General features: G+C 54.4%; 8 protein-coding genes across 8 annotated transcripts; 4 read left to right on the top strand and 4 right to left on the bottom strand.

Moving 5' to 3' along the window:
• Nucleotides 1-415: 415 nt before the first annotated feature.
• Nucleotides 416-2,755, bottom strand: J4E85_002344 (uncharacterized protein; the record flags this gene model as incomplete). Its single annotated transcript, XM_051466623.1, has 2 exons — nt 416-1,468; nt 1,793-2,755. 2 exons carry the CDS (start codon nt 2,753-2,755, stop codon nt 416-418), a joined length of 2,016 nt encoding a protein of 671 aa, XP_051329478.1.
• Nucleotides 2,756-4,607: 1,852 nt separating this feature from the next.
• On the top strand, nt 4,608-8,746 carry J4E85_002343 (uncharacterized protein; the record flags this gene model as incomplete). The annotated part of the gene is made up of 5 exons (XM_051466622.1): nt 4,608-5,753; nt 6,162-7,869; nt 7,918-8,167; nt 8,221-8,618; nt 8,673-8,746. 5 exons carry the CDS (start codon nt 4,608-4,610, stop codon nt 8,744-8,746), a joined length of 3,576 nt encoding a protein of 1,191 aa, XP_051329477.1.
• Nucleotides 8,747-9,568: 822 nt separating this feature from the next.
• Nucleotides 9,569-13,138, bottom strand: J4E85_002342 (uncharacterized protein; the record flags this gene model as incomplete). The annotated part of the gene is made up of 1 exon (XM_051466621.1): nt 9,569-13,138. The coding sequence occupies one exon, from the start codon at nt 13,136-13,138 to the stop codon at nt 9,569-9,571; it is 3,570 nt and encodes a 1,189-aa protein (XP_051329476.1).
• Nucleotides 13,139-14,472: 1,334 nt separating this feature from the next.
• J4E85_002341 (uncharacterized protein) lies at nt 14,473-15,522 on the top strand (the record flags this gene model as incomplete). Its single annotated transcript, XM_051466620.1, has 1 exon — nt 14,473-15,522. One exon carries the CDS (start codon nt 14,473-14,475, stop codon nt 15,520-15,522), a length of 1,050 nt encoding a protein of 349 aa, XP_051329475.1.
• A 772-nt stretch (nt 15,523-16,294) lies between these two features.
• Nucleotides 16,295-16,846, bottom strand: RBM8A (RNA-binding protein 8A; the record flags this gene model as incomplete). The annotated part of the gene is made up of 2 exons (XM_051466619.1): nt 16,295-16,528; nt 16,595-16,846. 2 exons carry the CDS (start codon nt 16,844-16,846, stop codon nt 16,295-16,297), a joined length of 486 nt encoding a protein of 161 aa, XP_051329474.1.
• Nucleotides 16,847-17,384: 538 nt separating this feature from the next.
• J4E85_002339 (uncharacterized protein) lies at nt 17,385-19,103 on the top strand (the record flags this gene model as incomplete). Its single annotated transcript, XM_051466618.1, has 4 exons — nt 17,385-17,402; nt 17,450-17,612; nt 17,664-18,178; nt 18,231-19,103. The coding sequence occupies 4 exons, from the start codon at nt 17,385-17,387 to the stop codon at nt 19,101-19,103; spliced, it is 1,569 nt and encodes a 522-aa protein (XP_051329473.1).
• Nucleotides 19,104-19,824: 721 nt separating this feature from the next.
• Nucleotides 19,825-20,298, top strand: J4E85_002338 (uncharacterized protein; the record flags this gene model as incomplete). Its single annotated transcript, XM_051466617.1, has 1 exon — nt 19,825-20,298. One exon carries the CDS (start codon nt 19,825-19,827, stop codon nt 20,296-20,298), a length of 474 nt encoding a protein of 157 aa, XP_051329472.1.
• A 287-nt stretch (nt 20,299-20,585) lies between these two features.
• On the bottom strand, nt 20,586-22,490 carry J4E85_002337 (uncharacterized protein; the record flags this gene model as incomplete). Its single annotated transcript, XM_051466616.1, has 3 exons — nt 20,586-20,623; nt 20,679-22,188; nt 22,392-22,490. The coding sequence occupies 3 exons, from the start codon at nt 22,488-22,490 to the stop codon at nt 20,586-20,588; spliced, it is 1,647 nt and encodes a 548-aa protein (XP_051329471.1).
• Between the last annotated feature and the right edge of the window lie 223 nt (nt 22,491-22,713).

The raw sequence follows: 22,713 nt of genomic DNA, 5'->3' as shown, positions 1-22,713 counted from the left end.
GGCACCCAGGGTCTCATGCATGCTCATGCCAAAATTGACGATGAAGCATGAGTTCGCGATCATTCCACACATATTTTGTATGAATATACGGGAACTTCCTCTTTTTCTCTGCATAGCGTTTAGGTAATGAAATATCTACGATTTCTCCTGTTCACGTATGACTTGCCATGATGAGACAAGTGAGATGAATGAATATGCGTACATGTAATGCGGTAAAGAAATGTAGTCGCCTGTTATCGAAATCCACAGTATATATCTTCGTTGAGTCTTTACCTTTGCCAAATGCAGTCTTCTCACGGATACGTCAAAGAGAATGTGTAAGACACCGTACGCCCATCCCCATACTCCTTCCCAAACAAACCCAACAATATACTCTACTCTCCCGTCAAGTACACTTCCTCCTGTCTTCCATATACTACAACCCACTAATAAAATCCAACAATCGCAACAACGCACCATTCTCAACTCTGCAGCCCTCGCCCTCCCTCTGCGCTCTTCGCAACCCCTGCGCCAACCACAGCCTAATCGTATCTGGATCGAGGTTGCGGAAGTTCTGCTGCCCGATCATGACGAAGGCTTGGGCGCAGAGCGTTGTGCTTTCACTGGGTGACGGGGGCGGTTTAGTGGAGCAGGATGTGCATTCTAGCGTGTTTGTTGGAGGTGGTGAGGTTGGAGTTGGGGGGTCGTTGCAGCAGGGTGGGGGACCAGTTATCGTGAGGGTTGTTGTGTTGGTTACTGTGAGGTGGGTGTTGAGAGTTGGGGCCTGGGTTGATGTTGGGGATAATAGCGAAGCGTTCGACTGTGTAGACGATGGCGACGGCAGGTAGAAAGAGGATCCGCCCAGGAAGGAAAGGTCGCTCATGTCTGGGACATGCCCGTGGACATCAGGGTAGTTTGCTAGTTGCGGGTCGATGAGCTGATCTGGTTGGATGGATGTGAGTGCTAGCGAATCGGTTTGCTGGTCGGTTAAAGCGGAAACGGGTGGTCTGGGTATATCTTGAGATATAGTCGCGTTTCCTTCTCCTAGATATCTTGCTCCTTCTTCAACATTTTCGTTGCTGGTGTTCTGTCGTTGTTGGCCTTGTCGCTGCTGTTTGCATCCCCCAGCTTTCAAAGCGGCGATTTCCGCTCGCGCCTCTTCAAGCAACTTTTCGGTCTCGGCGAGCTTTTGCTCGAGAGAAGCGACATGATCGCGCTGTCGAGCGCGGTGTCTTCTCTGGTTCTCGCGCACGCGGTTCAACGTGTGCTCTGCTGAAACGCGTGACTTGCGGCCGTTGCCGCGAGTCGCTGTCGGTGCGGCATCGGAGGTGTTGTGGTCTGACGCCGATGAAGAAGTGGGTGATGTTACCATTGCTGTGGATGCTGAAGAGGGTTTTGCTGGGCTTAAGATTTCACGGAAGTGCTTTGAGAATTTGTGGAGGAATTGCGCACGGAGACGCTGGGCGGCTTCGAGAACGTTGAAGCGTGCCTGGGTGGAGGTGAGGCAGCGGGTGTAATAGCTTGGCGGTGACATATCGTTTTTGCGGGGATCTTGAAACACGAATGTGGTTGCTCCATGTTCGGGGTTGTCAGAACATGAGCACATGCGAAAATTGGGCTGAATGGATTGCAGTAGTAATTTCGGTCAATATGAGATGCACATTTTTTGGCCGACTTTTGAAGTTTGTTTGAAATTACTTTTGACGTTACTGACGTGTGGAGGCTATTCCTTGTCGCCAGCCTTTCACGACTTTGACATCTAACATGGGAAAATAAGTGTGCCCAAATTCGATAGCTCTATGTAAAATCATACCAAGCCCCGTAGGAAAAGCTTGATCCGATGATCCATCCAATCCACATCCTTCGAGTTGGCCCCGCCACCCGCAATATGTCCCCAGATACTGGGCACTATCTCCACCGTCGCATTCTCCAGGCTCTTAGCTTCCTTCTCGCTGACATAAGGACGGAAGTACTGATCGTACTCGCACGGCATGAGCAGAACCTTTGCTTTGATGCTTTTGAGTGCCGACTCTAGATCCTCCGCTTTGGTGCACCGAGTGATGTCTCCGCGCTGCCACATACCCAGCATTACCAGAAGATCGTCACCTGTCCAACCTTCGTAACCCTGAATAGTAGCCACATCATCCCAGTCTCGCAGTTGCTGGAAGCCCATCTCTTTGTAGCATTCTTCGTCGAACCATTCGGCGCTTGTCAGCCACGCGGAATAAGCCTTTCCAAATGCCCTGATACCCCTCTCGGGACTCTTTGCGCTTTCCAGCGCTGCCTTCGGTCCCTCGAGGAACTGGAAGTTGTGTCGGCTAGTTTTGGCGGAGGAACATACGATTACGGCATGCTTAATGAAATCAGGGTGTGTTGTTACCCAATGGTAGGTGATTTGGCCGCCCATAGAAAATCCTAGCATGACATCTACCTCTTTGATACCGAGCTCTTGGGTAAGAAGCTGGTACTGAGCATTGATGCAGTCCATGTACTCAAGGGTACTGGGGAAGTCGGGCGTGTTTGAAGGGCTGGAAGATTCGCCATTGCCGAGAAGGGCGATCAGGATGATCTTGTGATTCTTCAGAGCGGCGTTGGCATGTGTCAAGGTGGTGTCAAGACGGCCTTTGAAGCATGTGTGTACAACTGCTATCTTGCTGTTGTGTGGGTTGAGGATCTTGTAGGCCAACTTGAGTTTCGGCAGTGTGGTGCCATTGTGGAACTTGAAATCGGAAATTTCGTACGTTTGGAGAGGCTCGGAGCTGGCTTGAGACGACATTTTGGGATGCAATGGAATAAACGGCAGAAGCTATGGAGATGAGGGGAAGACGAAGTTTCGCGGGGTACTGTACTGAGGGTTCAGAGTGCCGGTGCGATGACGATAGTATGGGGCTTTCTTCGTCATTGGCGCATGGCTTTGCCCCACTTGCGGCTCTGAAAGACCGCGGTTTGGTGTTCGTCGGAAGTCTAATGTGTACTTTATTCATCCATCGGCCAACACCGGCTCTCATGATGCTCAGTGGAAGCATGGAAGCGGAGAGATGTGCTGATGGAAATGAAGATGGACAGTTCCTTCTTCTGTGCATCGTATGCCCTAGCAGCCAACGGCTATATACTGCAGAGCCGTTCACTGCACGTCTACCGAATTTGCAAGTTTCCTGCTGGGATGTTTGGTGGTTACTGCTTATGGGTTCATCGGGTTGCGCCACCAACGGCTTATAGTCTGGTAGATGAGCGCTCATCTTAATCCTACCATGTCGGCACACCACTGCATATCGGTAAAGGCCATGTGGCCAATAGCGGACGACCAAGGCCGCTAGCGTCTGAAGTAAGCACCGGTTGTTCGTGTTGCATCGCGAGACGCGCTGAATGGAAAAGTGTTTGAAGCGCTGGCAAAGGCACAATCCTCCTGCCTCGAAATTCTTGTGGCCGTGTTGTGTTGTTCGTTCGTGAAAGCGGAACGTCAAGGCCTCCGTTCCGAGTATATTTAGACGTCGGCCAGGTGGCACAGCCGAGGCTTCAGGTACGCTAAGGAACCGCTACCCCTGTCGCGCCTTATCAACTCCATTGTTGTTTCGGGCATAGCCCATCCTGTGGTCTTCCCCTTCGGGAGACACTCAATAGCCTTGCAAGCGAGATATCGTTGAGCAGTTGGAGTCTGTTGTTGTTGTCGCCATGTTCCTCAGGGGGTTGTCGAGGTGCGCACATGAAGAGGAGAGTGAAACACATGCCACGCACGTCATGACGATCTTGACAAGCTGGGGCCAGGATCTACGTACATAGAGTAAGACGTTGGGCATAGAAGACCGGGCAGTGCTGGTGGTGAGATGACAATGGAAACCACATGGAGAAGTCATTGTCGATGCGCCGGATACAACAAGGTCAATGTTTGAGCCGCACACAGACTGCAGGCGCTGCCGCCAAGGGAATTATATACGACCGCATGTGGTAACTGGGTGAATGTAGGACCGAGTGCGCGGCGCACAGACGGGATCTGGTGGGCTGAATGTGGGGTGTGTCGACGTTGGCGCTGCGAACACGAGACATCTGCAGACGGCCGTTTCCAAGCATAGCCGTAGCCGGCAAGCGACGCAGAATCGCAATTTCGCTGTACGGCTTTACGCAAATCTTGCTCGTGTAGAGAAAGCCCGAGGCAGCAGACGCAAAAGGAGTTTAGGATACCGCTGCAGGCATGCAACGATAAGCGGGCGGCGCGCAATTAGCTTCGACCCTGGGCAATTTAGCTGATAAACTACTCCGCAACTACAGCGGCGGTTCCACGACGTTGTTGGGTCCTGGCTTGGTCCGCATTTCGTGGCTTTCCTCCCATCTGACTTTCTTTTCACCTGTATATACCTGACGGCGGCATTGGTTCTTCGCATCAGGCCGTTTCATGTGGCCGGACCCTGTTAGAGAAGTGACAGACTCTCGGAACACTTTGGCCAGCCCGTCGTCGCCGCCGCCAATAATCAATTGAGCCCCAGGGACGGCAAACACGACACACGCAGCCTCGACGCCAGGCACGCGATCACCCCGACGCGCCTCACCCGCCATTCACGGCGTATTCTTCCACCACCCACGACCCCTCCCACCACCAGTGATAGCACCAGTCTTGGTCTGCGGGCAGCACCATGGTGGACGCACAGGATGCCGGGAGTAAGCTCTTCTCCAAGAGCCGCTGGAAGACCAAGATCTTCGAAAAGACCAACGAACTCGCCGCCGCCACGCAGCCCAAGACGAAGCCGCCCTCGGACGACCACGACATCAACGACTTCCTCAAGCCCTCGACCGACCGCGCCGCCCAGCAGCAAAAGGACGCCGCTGCCGCCGCCTCAGCCTTCCTCCGACCCCGCATAGACGTTGCGAGCGCCCAGCGATGGCCCGGCGCACAGACGATCCTGAACAGCGCAGCTGCTGCCGGAAAGAGCCCAGGGCCCGGCGGTCTGAAGACAGGCACGCGCAAGAAGGGCTTCACCGTGAGCTTCGTGCGCACAGTCCCCGAAGTCATAGGCCATGGCGGTGACGAGTGCGAGGACCCCGTTGTGGAAGTCGCGAAGAACAAAAAGGCAGCGACGACCCCGGAACCAGAGAAGGTGCAATCTCAGACGCCGCAGGACGATGCAAATCTGGGAGCGCGCAGCAATGGCATAGGCAGGACCCCCTCGCAGACTGAGTACAGGACCAACCTCACGAGAACGCGGACGAACCCCGGCGAGCTGTCCCCACCACTCGGCCAGAAGATGCAGATGGGTCAGATCAACACCCACGCTACGCAACTGCCACCCACACCGCCGCGCTACATGGGATCTATGGGCTTGGGAGACCGACCAAAGGGCCTCACCAGGGCGCCTACTGGCTTTGACGGAATACCAGAGCCTATATCTATCCCTCCGGGAAGGCGACCCAGCACCAGCGAGGACTCTGTGTATTCACAGGATTCGGACAATCTCTCACCTGTCATGTCGAGGAATATGTCAGTACGCGAACCCACTATCCAAGAAGAGGACGACTTCCAGCCAAAGCCGCTTAAACGCACGCAGACTGGCTTCAGTACTCTGGGTGACGACGATCTGCCCTCGCCGGTGCATTCGATACCTTCGGTGCCCATGATGCCAGAGAGACATTTGGCTGAGCAGGAGGACGACGGCCCGAGTTCGTTCGCTGCGAGGGTGAAACAAAAGATGCGATCGGAAGAGGGCAGAACACTGCATGAGGCGTCGCAACGGGCAGCCTCGGGTCAAAGACGGGACTCCGAGACCAGTTCACAGCAGTCCCTCGTGGGCACACCTCCTTCCTCATATGCCACACCGGCCGCAGCCAGAACACCTCTAGAGACACCACAGTCGGATACCAGGGGATCTCCTCGGATGAGACTGGACACTGAGGACCCTGAACGATCGAGAGCCCGTGGGCCCTCCCCAGGACGGCCGGGAGCGCAATCACCACCATCCGCGTCTAGATCGCAATATGTCGCATTTTCCCCTTCACAGACACGCGCCTCTCCTGCTGCACGGTCGGATCCTTTTATCAATACAAACATACAACGAATTCCTTCGATCAAAGAGAATGCTCTTTTCGGGGCCCTTGACGACAGCCCAAACCTCCCAACTCCACCCCAACTTCCCCCGAGTACATCTTATTTCTCGTCTGCTCAACCTCAGCTGCAACCTTCTTCACTTCCCCAGCCTCTAGCAATCTCAGGACCTCCCAGCCAGTTGCCATCTCGGAATGCATCTGGTGCCAGTACCAGCGCCAAACCCGCTGCTCCTCTCGCTCGTTCGGATACGAGATCTGCGAATGATTCTGCATACCGGGACTTTGCCGAGCGCATCACGCACATGAGAGGCATCTTCCAGCTGACAGCTCAGCTCGGGGGCAACCTCAACAATCACTCGCCGATGCAATGGCTCAGAGTCGCTACTTGGTGGTTCTTGAAAGGACGTACTGGAATGGAGAACCTGATAAGGAGTCAATCCAAGTCTGCCGAACCGATACAAGAGCGACTGGCTCAGCCGCATGTCGACCTGGCCAAAGTGTGGTGGATCATCTCTGAAGTCCTTCCGAACCATCCCAGCTTACAGGGGTACGGCAACTCGTCCCCCGACGCGCAAGTCGGTATGGCAAGACAAGCTGGAGACCATGCGAGTGCGGAGGTTTTTGATATACAGAATGCGATTGCTCATTACCTCAAATTGCTGGTGGGGTCGATGAAGAAGCACCAGAGCATGCCTCCAACGCAAGCTCTTATCCAGGGACAAGACCAGAAGATCTGGGAGGAATATCCGACATTCCCCGCAGACGCGGCGAGCGTGCTCACTTCCGGCCTTCCTGCTCCCAGCGGCAGCCAGTTTAGTCTATCTCAGTACATACCCCTCTCCGACACCAAGACCGACTTTTGCTATTTCCGCATGTTCGTCAAAGCCTCAGTGTCGACCGATGACCCTGCCACCGATCGCGTTCCGATGGATGCTGTTGTTTCTGTCATGCGGTCTAAGGAGGAGTATCAAGTCAAGTTGGCCATCTGCAGCCAGAACAGCCTCATCAACCTTCTGGTGGGCTCCGGATCAGTACTTGGCTGGAAAGACGTCAACTGGAAGCAGCAGGTTTCACAACTTACTGTTCAATTGAAGCACGGATTTGTTCTGACACTTGCGCTGCACGAAAGTGACTTCCGTAGTCTCTGGTCTATTGTCAACCACACGAACCGAGTCGAGTCAGACCTACGAGAACGGAGAGACGAGCGCTTTGCTTGCAAATTGTACCTCCAGGAGGCGAGCTACCGGGATCCTGCAAACCCATCAGCATGGCCAGGCGATCGGATTCAAGGCTGCAAGCTGATGGTGTTCCAAAGGATCGAACGAAGCAGTGAAGGTACAGGAAAGCGGAAATTGCATCGAGGCTACCGTATGGTTCTGGTCACGCCGCAGCAAACTAAGCAAGTCAGCTTGATCAACCATGAGCTCGGAACAAAACAGGAGCCCATGAACTTCGAATACGTCACCGAAGCTAACCAGGCTCCGGCGTTGAGACTGCGATTCCGTGAAGAGAGTGCGGATAAGAAGCTGAGGACATGTGCAGCTCACCTCGTTTTCCAGAGTGGCAGGGATCGGAACGACCTCTTTGGTACATTCACATCCATGAACGTCGCAGAGGGCGAGACTACATTCGCCCAAGTAGCGCTCAAGGCTTTTCACATTGAGAGTGCGGATCAGTCAGAGGGCTTTACTTCGCAGGGTAGTCACGTGCTTGAGAAGCTGCAATGGGTGGAAGCCAAGGTTATGAACCTGGATCCAGAAGCTGCAGGACTAGAATCAGCACCTACTGTCAAGAGTGAGAGTTTGAGGATCATGTGTCGACACACAGCCGGTATCATCTCTGACCGCATGAACTTGGGTAAGTCGAGTCTTCTCGGATGAAGAATGCGATACTAACGATTTCCAGGATCAGGTGAACTTCTAGTCCGCCTCCCAGTCGACGGAGCCGCCGAACTCACACTCCTCCGCGAAGCTCAACAAGACATGGCTGTAGCTGTCGACAGCAGCCGAACTGACCCCGCCGTTCCCGACGAACTAGCCAAGCTTCTGAAGACACTCACAAGCGCCTCGACAATCCGACGACTGACCTTCAACTCTTTCAATGACCTCCACACCTTCCAGTTGGCTGTTACCGGCTTCCACGTGAAATTCGACGGGTATGTCTACCCCCATCACTGTTCCTTCTGACACCTAGCTAACACTATCCCAGTCTCGCAAACTCTTTCTCCATCTCCCGTCGCCGCATGGTCGTTCCTATCTACAAGCAATGGACCGCCACACGAATCCGCCTGCAAATCGTCGAACAAGACAACATCATCCAACTCCTCGCTTTCTTCGAAGACTTCTCTCACGCCGACGCCATGAACTTCCAACTCCGCCTCACCGACACGTTCCAAAAGACTGACAAGAACGGTCAGTTCGGACTCAAACTTGTTGATGCGAAGTTCGCTCTTCCGGTCGATGAACGCAGGGGCGAGGGCAAGATCCAGAAGGCGGAGGGCAGACTTACGGGTTGGTCTGGTACGAAGAGACGATTTGTTTGTTTAGATGAGATTGAGTATCCGGGCGAGCATGATGATATCCTCATCATGTTTGATTCTGCTGAGAGTAAGTCATGTCCACACCACTTCATAAAAGGGACAATGCTGATATGAATAACAGCACGCGATACCTTCGCTGAAGCCTTACCCGCTGCGACCATGGAGCGCAAATTTACCGTTCGAAGGAAGATATAAGCTCCCTTCCTTTCCCAGCTTACTGGACTTGGAAGACTAGCTGGCTTGCATAACCACCACCACCACACTTCACATCACATACCACAGATGGACACTTTCCGTTGTTACTACCTACCACCAAGCGCGAAGCTCGCTTCCCCATTTCCTTCCCTCTTCTCTCTTCTACTCCACACCCTTCTGGACAAAGAAGACAGGCGCTTCTCTTTTTCCTTTTCTATCTTGGCGTTTTGGAGCAAAATGTGACACGAGATATCTCTATTGGCATGTAGGGAATTACGGGGTGTTGGCTTGTTAGGGCTTCCTAAGCATTGTTGGCATATGTTTGTTAGCGGTTGTTTCGATATATACCAGAGTGTGTTCGCTGTCAAATACAGATGTCTGAAATGGAAGCAGAGTTATTGGACTGGATATCTCGACTGAGCGAATGATTGATGCACAGTGGGTGAATGTGTGAAGTATGTATTACGTGTATAGATAGTATGCTATACAGATGCAGCGAGCGAGCGAGTCTTTGACTTATTGTCTCGCGCCTACGCTCCCGCTTTCCCAAACGCAAAAAGGAAACTGACCGAAAGAATACCAGCAGCGAATTCCGATGCCCAATGAACAAACCCAAACCTATCCAGGTATATAGCCAAAAATGCAGAACAAGTCGTGACGTCGTAAAAGAAAGAAAGAGGAAATGGGGATATGCAATATATATATGTGCTAGGGCCAAAAGAACAATGGGGAATCCAACTACTCGTAGAAAACAAAAAGGTTGAGACAGACACGCCGTGTCTCTCTCTGGTCGCAAATCAGATAATGTCGAAAAGAGAGGTTTCACACCGACCCCGTACCAACAGGATCAACATAATACCTACTCCCAATACTCCTGCGAATCTTCTCGCGCCTCTTCTCCGTCCGTCGCTCCCTCAATTTCTCTTTAACACCGGAGATACCAATGTATTGGACGTGGTATTTCTTCAAGCCGGGCAGACTCTTGCCTTGACGCCAGGAACCCCTACCACGCCGACTCTGTTCGTACTCGATGGATACGGTGGAGACGTTGTCGGGTAGGGAATTTGTGCGACGGAGGTCGTGGCTGGAGCGGCGTTTGGAGATGCCGCCGCTGCGGTGGCGGCCGAGAGGTGCGGTGGGGGCTTGGATTATGACTTTGTCGGGGGAGGCGAGATGGCGGGCTGTACGGGGGGTGCGGAAGTGAGGAGGCAGGGTGATGTGGTGCCGACGTTTGTTCGTGCCAGCACGTTCGAGACCCATGGAGTTGCCGATCAGGAAGCCGCCGCTGCCGCGGAAACCGCCTTTGAGCTTGTTGCTGATGGTGCTCGCGCGGCGGGGGCGCGAGGGTAAGGGTTCTGGCTCTGGGTCTTCGATGTCGCTGGTGTCGCCGCCGGAAGGGAGGCCGCTGTCTTCGTCCGAGTCATCTTCTGAGTCGCCGTCTTCGAATCCGTCCCAGAAGCCGCGGGGGCGCCAGAAGGGGTGGAGGGTGCCGTCCTCTTCGTTGACGCTGGGGACGGAGGGGTTGCGGTGGATGTGCTGCTTGAATGGGTCGCTGGTGTACCGTGTTCGGTTGTTGGAGGCGCGACCGAAGAGTGGTGTGATGAGGTTGTCGGAGTAGCGCCGCGCTCGCTGGAGGACAGACAATCGGCGCTGGGGGTGCGAATCAGAGCGCTCCGGTGGTCCTGGTGGCGGGGGTACCAGTTGGTTCTCGAGTTCTTCCATGGGGGTGGGAGGGATAAATTTGATGATGGGTGGCTCCGGTGGGTCTCGGGGGTTCGTGAGAGGCGATTCTACACCATCAGGCTGAGGTAGGTCGAACTGTGTTGGGGGTGTCGAGGGCTCGAAAGTCAGAGTGGGCTGGGGGTAGGGCTCGTCAACCTCCTCGCGAGCTTGTTGAGGTGCCTCAGGTGCCTCTACGAATGGCGGACTGGGTGTACTCCGCACCTCACGATCGTCCTGCGGTGTGAGATAGGTGTTGCCAGTTATTTGACGCTGCTCTGGCAACAGTGAATTACCGCGTGACTGCTGTACAACGAGCAGCGAGTGGTTGTTGTGGGGGTAGATGCTCACAGCAGTCGCCTCGGTGACTTCGACCGTATCGGAAAACTGTGAGAACGGCGTCGATTGAGAGTACAGGTGCCGAGCATTGGCGTGCTCCTCAGTCCGCGAAGCAGACCGAGAAGCGGATTGGTCGAAACTGACGCGGCCATGGTCTCCAGAATCAGGACGCGATGCGTTGCTGCGGCGTTTCACCTCGTCCGTCGATGTGCGATCCTTCAAGATGGGACGCACTGCCATCTCGGGAGAGAGAGATGCTCGCTTTGCCCATGAGACTGGCCTTGCGCCCTGACGCAGATGAGGTGAAGTGTCTTTTAGCGGTGAAAACTTCTCCAGGTTCTCAGATGTAGCAGGATTCTGCTTAGAGTCAACAAGAGTAGCTGACTCTGCAGTCTCACGAGCCGCAAGTAGTAGACGGACTCTATCCGTCAGCGCAGACGGCACACGAGTCTCTTCAACAGGATGGCTCGCACCCATGAAGACATCGCGTTCGGCTGGCCCATCTACGCCCTGATCGGGAAGATTGGGCAGTGTGTTCTCAAGATTCGCCGGCAGCTTCACATCGGTAATCACTTGTGACTGTCTTCTGTTCTTGCGCGATGTGGGTGACGTCCGACGTGGCTTTGGCGATAGGGTCGGTGACGGCGCTCGTACAGGAGGCGATGGAGCTCGCATGGGAGGTGATGGTGCTCGTACAGACATCCGTTTGACGGGATCCTCCATCGGTGCAGGACTTTCGGAGGGCCGCAGCTCTGTAAAGTTCCTTGGCTTTGAAGACAGCGTGCGTCTGGTGGCTTCCGGCGCCGAGTTGACTCGCTTGTGGTAGCTACCGCCTGATCGTGCGACTGTGCTGTGCCGACTAACTATGTCCGCTGCTGGCTGAAGTACGTTTCGTATCGACTCTTGATGGGCTAGTGTATGCGCCGAGCTATCGATAGTCCTCTGTCGCAACGACAGCGACGGGGACATGATGCGCGATGAACCAACATCCGAGTTGGTGCTGAACCTCGCACTCCTGTCGGCGATGTTCGTCCTCTTGTGCACCAGGCGATGGGGCGGCATGTCGTCGTACTGCGAGATCATTGAGTTGCGATTCGAGTGGGTCTCAGAGCCGAGATTCGCAGGTGAACTGTAGTCTCTCCTGTATGCCATGTTCCGCCCAGAGTGTCGCAGTGTTGGGTTTCGTCGCGGTGGAGTGATATTGACGTACGCCGACACGACCGTCGAGGCCACTGATGCTGTGGAGAGTCGCTTGTTGGTGTTGTCGCGCTGCCTCTCGCCCGTCATGCCTCTACCCTCCGAGGGCCAGCCAATTGAATGCGCAAAGTTCTCGATGGAGGGCGTGACGGGACTGTTGTGGCTGGCTTCGACGCGTTCGCGCAGGCTGGAAGCGCGTCGGGCGCGGGTGCTTGGGGTCGGCGAGGCGGCTTCGACGATGGTGACGGCGGGCGCGGGTTCTTCGACGTCCTTTGCGACAGGTGACGGGATACGCGCTGGAGCGGATGACTTGCGAGGCGTGCTGGAGGGCGTTCTGCGTTTTCTGCGAACCGTTACGTTCCGCATGAGGTCTGTGTTCCACTCCCGATCTGGGATATCCTCGACCACCTGGGATCCCTTGTCCTCTTCAGCACCGACCGTTGAGTCCACCAGTTCAGTAGTGGGGAAGTACGGGCCTTGCTTGTTCGTGGGCGTGACATCATGCTGGTCGTGCTCGAAAGCCAGGCCCAGTCCGCGGTCTTCCTCGACGGTGCTCAGCCTGTCGTTAGCAGGTGTTGCGGCTCTGCTGTCTTCGCGGTCCGAGGAGAAAGGGTCCTCTCTGGCGGTCTGGAAGGAATCCGCGCGCGAAGACGGATATGTGTATATCGGGGGCCGTTCGAGCGTCGCAGTCGTGCCATTGGTGCCGTTGGAGGCGTTGGTTCGCGGTGGACTGGGATCGGGCGTGGGAGGACTGCGCGCATTGACCGGCGTGCTGAGCGACGATTTCTGCGATATAATCGAGTTCCTTACGCTGTCGGCATGTAGCGGTTGCTCGGGCATCTGTGCAGTTCTTCCGTCCTGGGAAGCTGTGGGCGGCGTAGGCGGGAGGCCGCTGTCAGCTCCCGGCAATGCGCCTGGAGACTGAAGCGGTGTATTATGCTCGCTGTCGGCTATCGAATCCGTGTCGTCGGTCGCCTGTGTGGTATAGGAATAGTCGCGCTTAAGGGGCGCTGCAGCCCTCGAGTAGGTGCGGTAGTCGTCGCTACGGCGCGGCAGATGTTTCGGTTGGCGGAGATTCGGCGAGGCCTTGAATGATGATTCGAGCATGGCATAGACGTCGGACTGAGGTTGTGACATGGTGGCCAGGCGCCTCAAAGTGAAGGCGCACTCGAAACTCTATCCCCGTCTGCCGTCCCTATCGCTGCTGGCCCGTGTACCGGTGCAAGGTGGCTCTTCCTGCGGTTAAGAAGAAGCCATGACCCGCGAGCGCAAGACGGCAGTGTTCTTCTACATGCGACGCTGATGTCGCTCTCACCAGTCGCAGCGCTCAAGAGGTATGCAGGCTGCCGTGGGCGCAGGGCGATGGGTGGTGACGCAGGTAGCCTCGGGATTGCAGTGCCAAGAGAACCGTTCACGATGCGATTAAGCGGGCGCACGATGGAGACTCAACTGTCACGATATTTTGGGGCGGCCTCGGATCCAGCGAACAAGATACGGCGGTGCGATAGGGCGAGGGCAGCGAATTTGGAGACGGGAGGGTGGTGTGCGGAAGGAGCAGGTCACTGCGCAATAATCGATGCGCGCCGAATTGGTGGCTTTCCAAGCTTCGGGCGACGGCGAGGTAGCGGCTTGGGGTCCAAATGGTCTAAAGAATCTCTCTCCTGGAGCGGTCCTGGGAAAAACGGGAAGAGGCCGTGGTGGCGACTATCTATCGAGAAAAGCAACAATTATCACTACGGGCATTACTATGGGAAGGCGCTGTGGTTGGAGACGGTCGTAGCAGCTAATGCTTCACCATGAGCTCATTCGCTCCATCGCAGGGTTAAGTCCCCGATCCCACCAGTCATCCCCACGGAACACAACGCTTTTCTGCACTACACCTCCTCTCGTCCCAGCCTGCGTCTACGGCAGGCAACCCCTCTTTCCGTGCACCACGTATGTGACGGTACTCCCCGGCCTGCATCGACTCTCGATCATGTGCCCAAGTACCTTTGTACCTTTTTCTAGAGCGTGGCTAGCCTGCATTACAGCCCAGGCGCCTACTTGAGGAATCCAGACAACCTCAACTGTTTAGCTACTTGTTCCAATTGCACAGGTTTCGGATGCGTAAGCCACAGCACAAGTCTCGGTCACAGCCGTTGGACTATCTCCCGAGATCGGGTCCTCCCAACGCACAGATTCTTCCTAGACACCACAGTACATCTGCCGTGCCACGACACGTCAAGTACCCATCGCGACTAAGGCATCGTCTCATGGAGTCGGGAATAACTCGGCCAAAACTGAAAATGAGACATCAGACATCTTCATATCGAAGTAGAAGCATATGCGTGACGTCATCAACCTCTGATGGCATCTTTACGTGCGATGCTCCAAACAGTGGAGTCTGGAGAAACCGCAAGATAAAAGATGAACACCACCAGAATCATGCTTTCTCACAGTAACAAACAACTTCCTACACACCGTAGCAGATAATGACATCTGACGACAAAATGCACGCCATCGCAGTAACCTCCTACGGCCCCATCACAAACCTGCAATCCATTTCCGTCCCTAAACCTTCCTCGCCCCAAGGCCATGACATTCTCGTCCGCCTCCGCGCCTGCTCCGTCAACCCTGTCGACACAAAAGTCCGCGCCGGCACCTACGACGACTACCCAGACTACTTTTCACGCACGCCGGCACTCCCGCAAATCCTCGGTTTCGACGGCGCCGGCATAATCGAAAGCATCGGTTCCGCTGTCAAAAACTTCAAACCTGGCGACGAAGTCTACTACGCCGGTTCCCCAATCCGTCAAGGCAGCAATGCAGAGTACCAATTAGTCGATTCACGAGCCGTGGCGCTCAAGCCAAAGAGTTTGGATTGGGGAGAAGCTGCTGCTATGCCGTTGACGTGGATAACGGCTTACGAGGCACTAGTCGAGCGGATGGAGATACAGAAGGGTGAACAAGCGGGTATCCTGATCATCAATGGCGCGGGAGGCGTGGGCAGTGTGGCGAGTCAGATTGCGCGCCGGGTACTCGATTTACCCGTTGTAGTCACCACGGCGTCTAGAGAAGAAACAGTCAATTTCTCCAAAGATGTAGGAGGTGCTACGCATACGATTAACCACCACAACGACCTCGCGGAAGAAGTGGAGAAGCTGAAGCTGGATGTACCCATCAAATACATTTTCATCACGCATACACCTACGTCAGGCTACCTCGCCCCCGCCGCCAAAATCTGCGCTCCTTTCGGAAAGGTCTGCTCTATTGTCCAAGACAAAGAGATGCCCATGTACGGCACAGAGTTCATGGCAAAGAGTCTGACGTTTGTGTGGGCGTTGCTGGGCACCAAACCGTATTATGGTGTTGATGTGGAGAGTCATGGGCGGATACTGGAGGAATTGGCGGGGTTGCTGGATCAGGGGACGGTAAAGTGTCATTGTAGGCGGAGGTTGAGGATGGATGAGCAGGGGCTGAGAGAGGCGCATGTGATTATTGAAGGGGGTAAGAGTGTGGGGAAGGTCGTGTTGGAGTTTTGAGTAGGGAGTGGTGTGACATCTACAGGCGTCATCATAGATCCACCAGGAGATGATCTTTTGCTTTACCTAGGTATCGTTGGAATCGCAGACATCTCGGCTCGCTATGGGTGGGTGAGGGAGGAGTTGGAAAAGAGCATGTTGTAATTCTGATTGACGGATGGAGATAAAGAAAGAAGATTTGGAGAGTGCGAGCAGGCAAGTTATACTATGTTTCGCGTGCTACGAGGTAGTCTGGTCTCACGTAGACCAGTGGCTTCCTAGTTCTCGTGGTGCAGGCGCCTCGTGGTATAAGGCGAGCTACTCAGAATCTGCGAAGTTGTGAGGTGTGATAGTACTAGGAAGTTCCTGGTAGCTACAGTTGAGGACCGGGCACACGGAGACGTTGAAGTGGAGAGCTCGAACGATGCGCAGGCGCGGTCGGCCATGGGCACACCCGATTCAAAAGACGTCATGTAGACCGGATGTGTCGTGGCTATTACTACCGGAGCGGCGAGACGGTGTGGTCACGTTTTGTCAAACATAGGCGGGATAATCTGTAGATGGATTAGTCCAGGCCAATGCAAGTCGTAATCGTTGCGCACTTACAGTGATCATGTGGAAGCCCGGCCTACCCCACGCGGAGGTAAGCCGGGGAGCTAGTATTGCGAGACAGCTCTGAATGGCGAGCGCAGCAGATGCTGGACTTCTTGGACCATACCCTTCTGTTCTCCCTGGTGCTTACGAGAGCATGTTTAACAAATCAAGCGGCTTGAATGCCACTTCCGCCTAGGAACTACTCGTCGTCCATATCGTCTCCGTCGCGTCCAGGACTCCTGCTCCTGGCTCTTCCGGCCCCACGTCCGCTTTGGCGCCTGTCGTGGTCGCGCGCCCGTCCTTTGCTGGCTGGCGGTGGTCGTACAAAGGCGAAGTCGACGGTAACCTTCTGCTCGAGGAATTCTTCGCCGTTGGCGCCCTTGACAGCGGCGTTCGCTTCTTCCAAAGTAGCATACTCGATGAGCACGTAGCCCTGTGTGATGTCAGTCCTCCATCACTCTTTCCCTCCTCGTCACAACCACCAATTTCAGGCGCGTACCTTGACGTAACCCGTCCTCCTGTCCAAGTTCATGTGCAGATTCTTGATGGTACCAAACTCGCCGAACATGTCCTGAAGATCCTCCTCGGTACATTCCTCGTGCACATTGGTGACAATGATGATCCAGCCCTCGATGGAGCGCACAGCTGTCGCGCCTGCCTGGGTGCGCGCGTCGTTGCTGTCGGTGGTCGGCTTGGCGTCAGTTGCGACGTCGGGCTGGTCAATGTCCATGGTTTCTGTGGTGTCGGCCATGGCTGCGAAATGTAATTGGTCGGTGGGTGGTGTGGAGTGGATATGGTGGTGAGGGCGTTGTTGAGCTCTCGGCGTCGCCAAATGTTTCCGTAGTCGAGGCGGTTCGCGCTAGTGGAAGAGCGGCTCCATCCCAACTTACGCGACCCAGGTTCGCTCTCTCTCTCAACGCGCCTGCCCTGTGTCTGGCCCCAAGTCCGACGCTTACATGCAGTGCCTGTTTCCTGCATACATCATGGCCGACGACCCCACCCCTCACGGCACTGTCGGAAAGAAGCAGATAAAAGGGCCACCGTCCAGCCATTCTTTAGCAGTGAGCTAGGTCCAGCTACACCCCCGCCGACGTCACTCAATTGTTATATGACACGCCCCAGACCCGCGCCTTTCATCATGCTCCAGTTTCTCGACAATCTCGTACACTACGCCGATCCGACGCTCCCGTCCTTCTCCTCCCTCACATACTTGTACATTGTCATTCTAGGCTGCTCGCTTTTGATATCTCTCCGTTCGCGACAAGAAGAGGACAACCTCAACTAACACGATGTCCAAGTTCACAAATGTATGTCCAATTCTTCATGTGGTCCCGAACAGGACTAACGATTTTAGATCGCCATGATTGGGTGCGGAAGCATGGGCGGTGGAATGGCCCTGCTTTTTGCTGAGGACGGTGTCAATGTTTCGCTTTCAGACCCTTCAGAGCAGGCAATGGATGCGGTCATTGAGAAGGCAGAGAAGCAAGGCTACAACGGAAAGGTTCAGAAGTTTAATGGTAGGCGGAATCCTTGAACGCTGATGCACACCAAGACTAATGCAGTAACAGACTACGATTCCCTTTGCAAATCACTCTCCACACCACGCTTACTCGTCTTCTCTCTTCCACATGGCGGCGTCGGCGACAAGGTCCTCGAAGGTCTGGAACCACATCTCTCCCGCGACGACATCATCCTAGACTGCGGAAACGAACACTTTCAGAACACCGAGCGGCGGCAGGAGAAGTGCAAGGGCACTGGCATCCGGTACATTGGCTGCGGTGTAAGTGGCGGATACCAGGCAGCGAGAGCCGGACCTTCCATGTGTCCTGGTGGTGACATCTCTGCGCTCAAAGAAGTCCTGCCGTTGCTGGAGAAGGTCGCAGCCAAAGACAAGGACGAGAAACCTTGCGTGGGTGTCATTGGCAAGGGTGGAGCAGGACATTACGTGAAGATGATGCACAACGGTATCGAGCATGGCATGATGAGCGCTATCTGTGAGGCCTGGGGCATCATGCGAAAGATGGGTATGGGGTACGAGGAGATTGGCGATGTTCTCTCTCAATGGAACTCAGAAGGCGAGCTGGTATGTTCACAACTCAAGAAATTATGGATTCACTGAACTGACGTGCGAATAGCGCGGCACTTTCCTCGTTTCCATTGGCGCAGATCTATCCCACAAACGCGACTCAAGCGATAAGCCCAACCAAGCAAACCAGAAAGATGCCCAATTACCTCCTCTTGTCATTTCGGAAGTCCTCGACAAGGTGGTCCAGGATGTCACTGGCGAGGAGGGTACTGGTGTGTGGAGCAACACTGAAGCTATCGAGCGTCACGTCCCGGCCTTCACTCTCAACATTTCGCATGCGTTCCGCCTCGCATCCGCTTTCCGCGGTGATCGTGAGCAAGCCAGCAAAGCCGCCGACGGAGGCTTCCCCCCTTGTCAACTGAACATTACGGACAAGAAGGCTTTCCTCGAAGATCTCAGAAAGGCAACATATGTGTCGTGCCTCGCCAGCTACATCCAAGGCATGAATGTCATTGCGAAAGCAGACCAGGAGAACAAATGGGAAATTGACTACTCGCAAGTCTGGCAGATCTGGCGCGGAGGATGTATTATCCAAGCAGACTACATCTCCGATGAGATTCTCGCGCCGATCCTCAAATCCAATCCATCTCCGGAAAACCTCAACCTCAACTTCTCGACTCGCGTGGCCAAGGACGTCAAGAATTGCTTCCCCGCACTTCGTCGGATAGTCGCCAAGGCTGTAGAAACCGACCAAGTCGTACCGGCCATCAGTGCTACCCTGGAGTACTTCAAGGTCGCTAGCGGTACCGACCTGCCCACGTCATTCTACGAAGCCGAGCTTGACTACTTTGGTAGCCACATGTTCGACAAGAAGGGTGATACAGACGCGAATGTCAAGAAGCCAATGGAGGGCAAGCACCACTTTGAGTGGAAGCCTGCAACGAGCCAAAAAGAGGTATATGGCAAGAATTACAAGATCTAAAGCAGCCGGTTTGGATGTTTCTCTTCTTCATGATTGTTAAATAGCGTAGTTTCCATAGCAATAGCAAATCAGTCTATTCTAAATTCCTACAGTTTTCTATAAGAGGTGGAAGGCAGCACCGTAAAAGTGTGTGGTTGCTAATGCAACAGTTCAACAATACGAGATTCGTATCGTGACGAAAGGGGTTCCTAAGTCGAAATGACGTTATTTCCGCCACTTGTACGAGCTCCACCACACTCACTCCGCTTCCACTAACCGGCATGACGTACCCTCTCGAAAACACCATACTTTTCGTACAACAATTCGGAACCTACGGCTCGACCATCCTCGTATCCAGCTCAAAATAGCGACCATGTCGACGAGATCGGCAGTGTACACACCGCCCGAGTGGTCGCCGTGGCTGCGCCGGGAGATCTGCACGAGCCCATGACCAGGATCATTCGCACAACAATCTTCCGACACCAGAGCTTTTGTGGAGAAAGGTGACGCTGCATGATATGATGCGATATGAGATGGTGGGAGCTTTCAGTAGTATCGGTCCGCTTTCGGTAGGTGCTTTGCTATTATAAGTAGCGGAGAGGGAGGAGGTATATAACCCATCTCACATCACCTCACCGAGCGAATTCCGTCTTGCGTACAAAACCACATCACAACAATTTCTACCTCCTCAACGAACATCACGCATCACTAAACTACGACGTCAACCTAATAAACCACCAACATGCGTTTCTCCACCCTCACAACAGCTCTCACATCCCTCTCCCTCGCCTCCGGCCGCCTCATCGGCATCGCCGCGCCATCCACCCTCGCCCCCAACAGCACCTTCACACTCACCCTCCTCTCAGAAGGCTACATCCAATCCGTCGCCGACGTCGCCGTCGCATGGGGTTTCTCGCTCGCCCCCGGCTACCCCGGCACGCTCGGCTCCTACACACAATCCGCATACCTTGGTCCTGAGAAGAGCAACCAGGGGCAGGAAAACGTTACTATTACTGCGACTGTACCTGCGGGACTGGCGATGGATGCGTATCAGGGGAAAGATATTCTGTTGAATGCGGGGATTTATTCGTTGTATGGGGCTAGTGGGGGTGCGACGGTTACGGGGTTTAATGTTACGGTTAGGGTGGGCGAGAGTACGGGGGATGAGGTTGTGGAGAGTGAGGCGCAGGGGTGGATTCAGAATACTGTGGCGTAGGGTGGTTGGAGAAAGAACAGGGAGATGCGGAAGTCGCGCATGTTTATATGGGCATAGTTAGCGGTTGGTGGGCATATGGTTCCATTCACACTATCTTAATGGGCTTCAGCATAAGGCGCAGCTTGCATCTAATGGGTTCACGGGGTTCAGCTGATGTTTGCAAACAATTGATTTGATTTGTTGATAGTGATGGACCGAAGCTGACGTGACCTAAAGGCTAGGCCTCTAGGTCATGTGTAGCAAGACGGTGTAAAGCTATCAACTTGAACATCGAGGGCCTTTCAGGCTTAGCGCAGCTCCATGTGTTCCTTCTGATTCTCGAACTCTGCGTATCGTTAGTGGGTAGATCAAACAAGCTCGATGCATCTTCAAAGACTTACCCTCGAGCCAGTCAACAACAAAGTTCTTCAGGAACTGCTGCGCATAGACGACCTGCGGTGGTGGCAGATCAGGAGTGGTCTGGTTCTCAAAGATACCGTTCTCCTCCCAGTGGTGCACACCGTGGCTGATCAGATGCCATGGGCGCTCCGTCGTGCTGTTCCTGCTATCGGGGTACCACAGTGGCGTAGCAGGCCTCCATGGATCCGCGTTACCTCCGAGGTGGGCGAGACGCTCGTAGTCGATGTCGTAGCCTCCGTACTTGTTGACACGCTCAATCTCCGGAGGGTGGTTGATGCCGAATTGTGCGCGGCAGAAGAAGGTCAGGTACTCTACATCGAGGGTACGTGAGATGAGGGGCATGATATCAGCAGGCGTGTTTCCGGTTTGGATGTAACCCCACTCCGTGCAGACTTGGTAGCTCCAGCTCACGGCGCCGTAGTCTTCGATAGAAGTGTACTGCTGGAGCGCAGTAACGTTGAGCTGGGTGAAGTACGAGTCCTGAGTCCTATTCGAACGGCGCCATCCAGAGAGAGCTGTGCTGTTGAGCCAAGCAATAGCGTTGAGAGTGATGTTCTGCACGGCGGTATCGTTGGTGTAGCCGGCCGCTGAAACGAGTTCCGCAACAGCTGGGCGTAGGTTCTCGCCTGCAGGCTCTTCTGCGGTAATGTTCTGGCAGTAGTTGAACCAAGAGGGCGAGTTCTCCTCAGGGTCCCAGTTGGTGCTTTGCAGACCGTAGACACCGGTAATCTGGCCTGCGAAATCACGGTTGTCGGTAACACCGCCCATGCCGAACACATCCTTGAGTGCCTGGACCTTGGAGGTGTCGTTCTGGCGGATAAGAATGCCATCAACAACGTCAATTAGGAGTTGCGTGTTCTTCATGCAGTCTGGAGGACCGTATAGCCTAGCTGGCTCAAAGTACTGCCAGTAGTCGTAGATCGCAACAGTTACACCAGAAGAAGAGATTGCTCCCCAGAAAGTCTCTGGGTATACAACTCGTAAGAACGCAGCTTGAGCTCCAGCGTACGATCCACCGTAAACGACCCATGGGGTGTTGGGCGCAGTCAGATCCGCATCAATGCCTTCGAATTGCACATTCTTGGCAAAGTAATCAACCTCGGCAAGCGCCTGCTCAGTCGACAAGAACCGCATGTTCGGTGTCGTCAGATCGGGCACCGGGAAAGATTTGCCATAGTAACGGTGCTCGAGAATGACACCGAGACCGTTGGTAGCCTTGATGACCTGGTGGACAATTCCCTTCTGGAGGAAGGTGAGACGACCCTCTCCATCGGTTTCTCCACCAAGAAGAACAAAGACCGGTCCGCCAGGCTTGTAGTACGTGTCATCAAACCAGTACCTCAAGTTGAAAGAATCGTTGCTATGAGGCTCGTACCGTGTCTCGTTGTGGAAGAAGTCGACTGGCACAGAGATGTTGTACTCCGGGTATAGCAACGTGGGATCGGTGTCTTCGCGCTTGGTCAGGCTGCGACGCGTCCGTGCAGCTTGCACCTGATATCGTGTCAGCTTCATTTGCTTACCACCAGCTCATCTCCGAGGTATGAGATATTCGTCGCATGTTGATGTTCCATGCCGAAAAGGTCCTATCGATACTTTCATACCTCTCGTGCATATTGCAGAAAGGCATGAAGCAATTGAATGCAGAGAGGCACCGTCGCTACATCGATGTAACAAACAGAAAAAATGGTGCTTACCTGCTCTTCCCTCTCCACCGCATTTCTGGGCGAAAGCTTGAGCGCAGAAGCAGCCTGAAGGCCGCCTAGGATCGCTGCGACAGCAATTGAGAAACGCATGGTACCGGTAGGACGATGCGTAGTCGCTGGCAACGGCGCACGTCAGGCAGCGCTCGCCTATATATCTGCCCCGACACGAGAGAACAGAGTTATGACGCCGGTGATAGCTACCCGGCCATTTCATTATCATCTATGCGAGGGACAACCATGTTTAGGGAAGGTGGATAAAGTAGTGCGCCTGTGCTAGCGCAAGTACGATGCTCGAACAAGCAGGAGATACGGT

The sequence above is a fragment of the Alternaria conjuncta genome (assembly GCF_024043145.1).
Source record: "Alternaria conjuncta strain BMP 0040 chromosome Unknown scaffold_3, whole genome shotgun sequence".
Lineage (NCBI taxonomy): Eukaryota > Fungi > Ascomycota > Dothideomycetes > Pleosporales > Pleosporaceae > Alternaria > Alternaria conjuncta.
The sequence above is the reverse complement of the archived record's forward strand: the minus strand, read 5'-3'. Positions and strand labels throughout refer to the sequence as shown.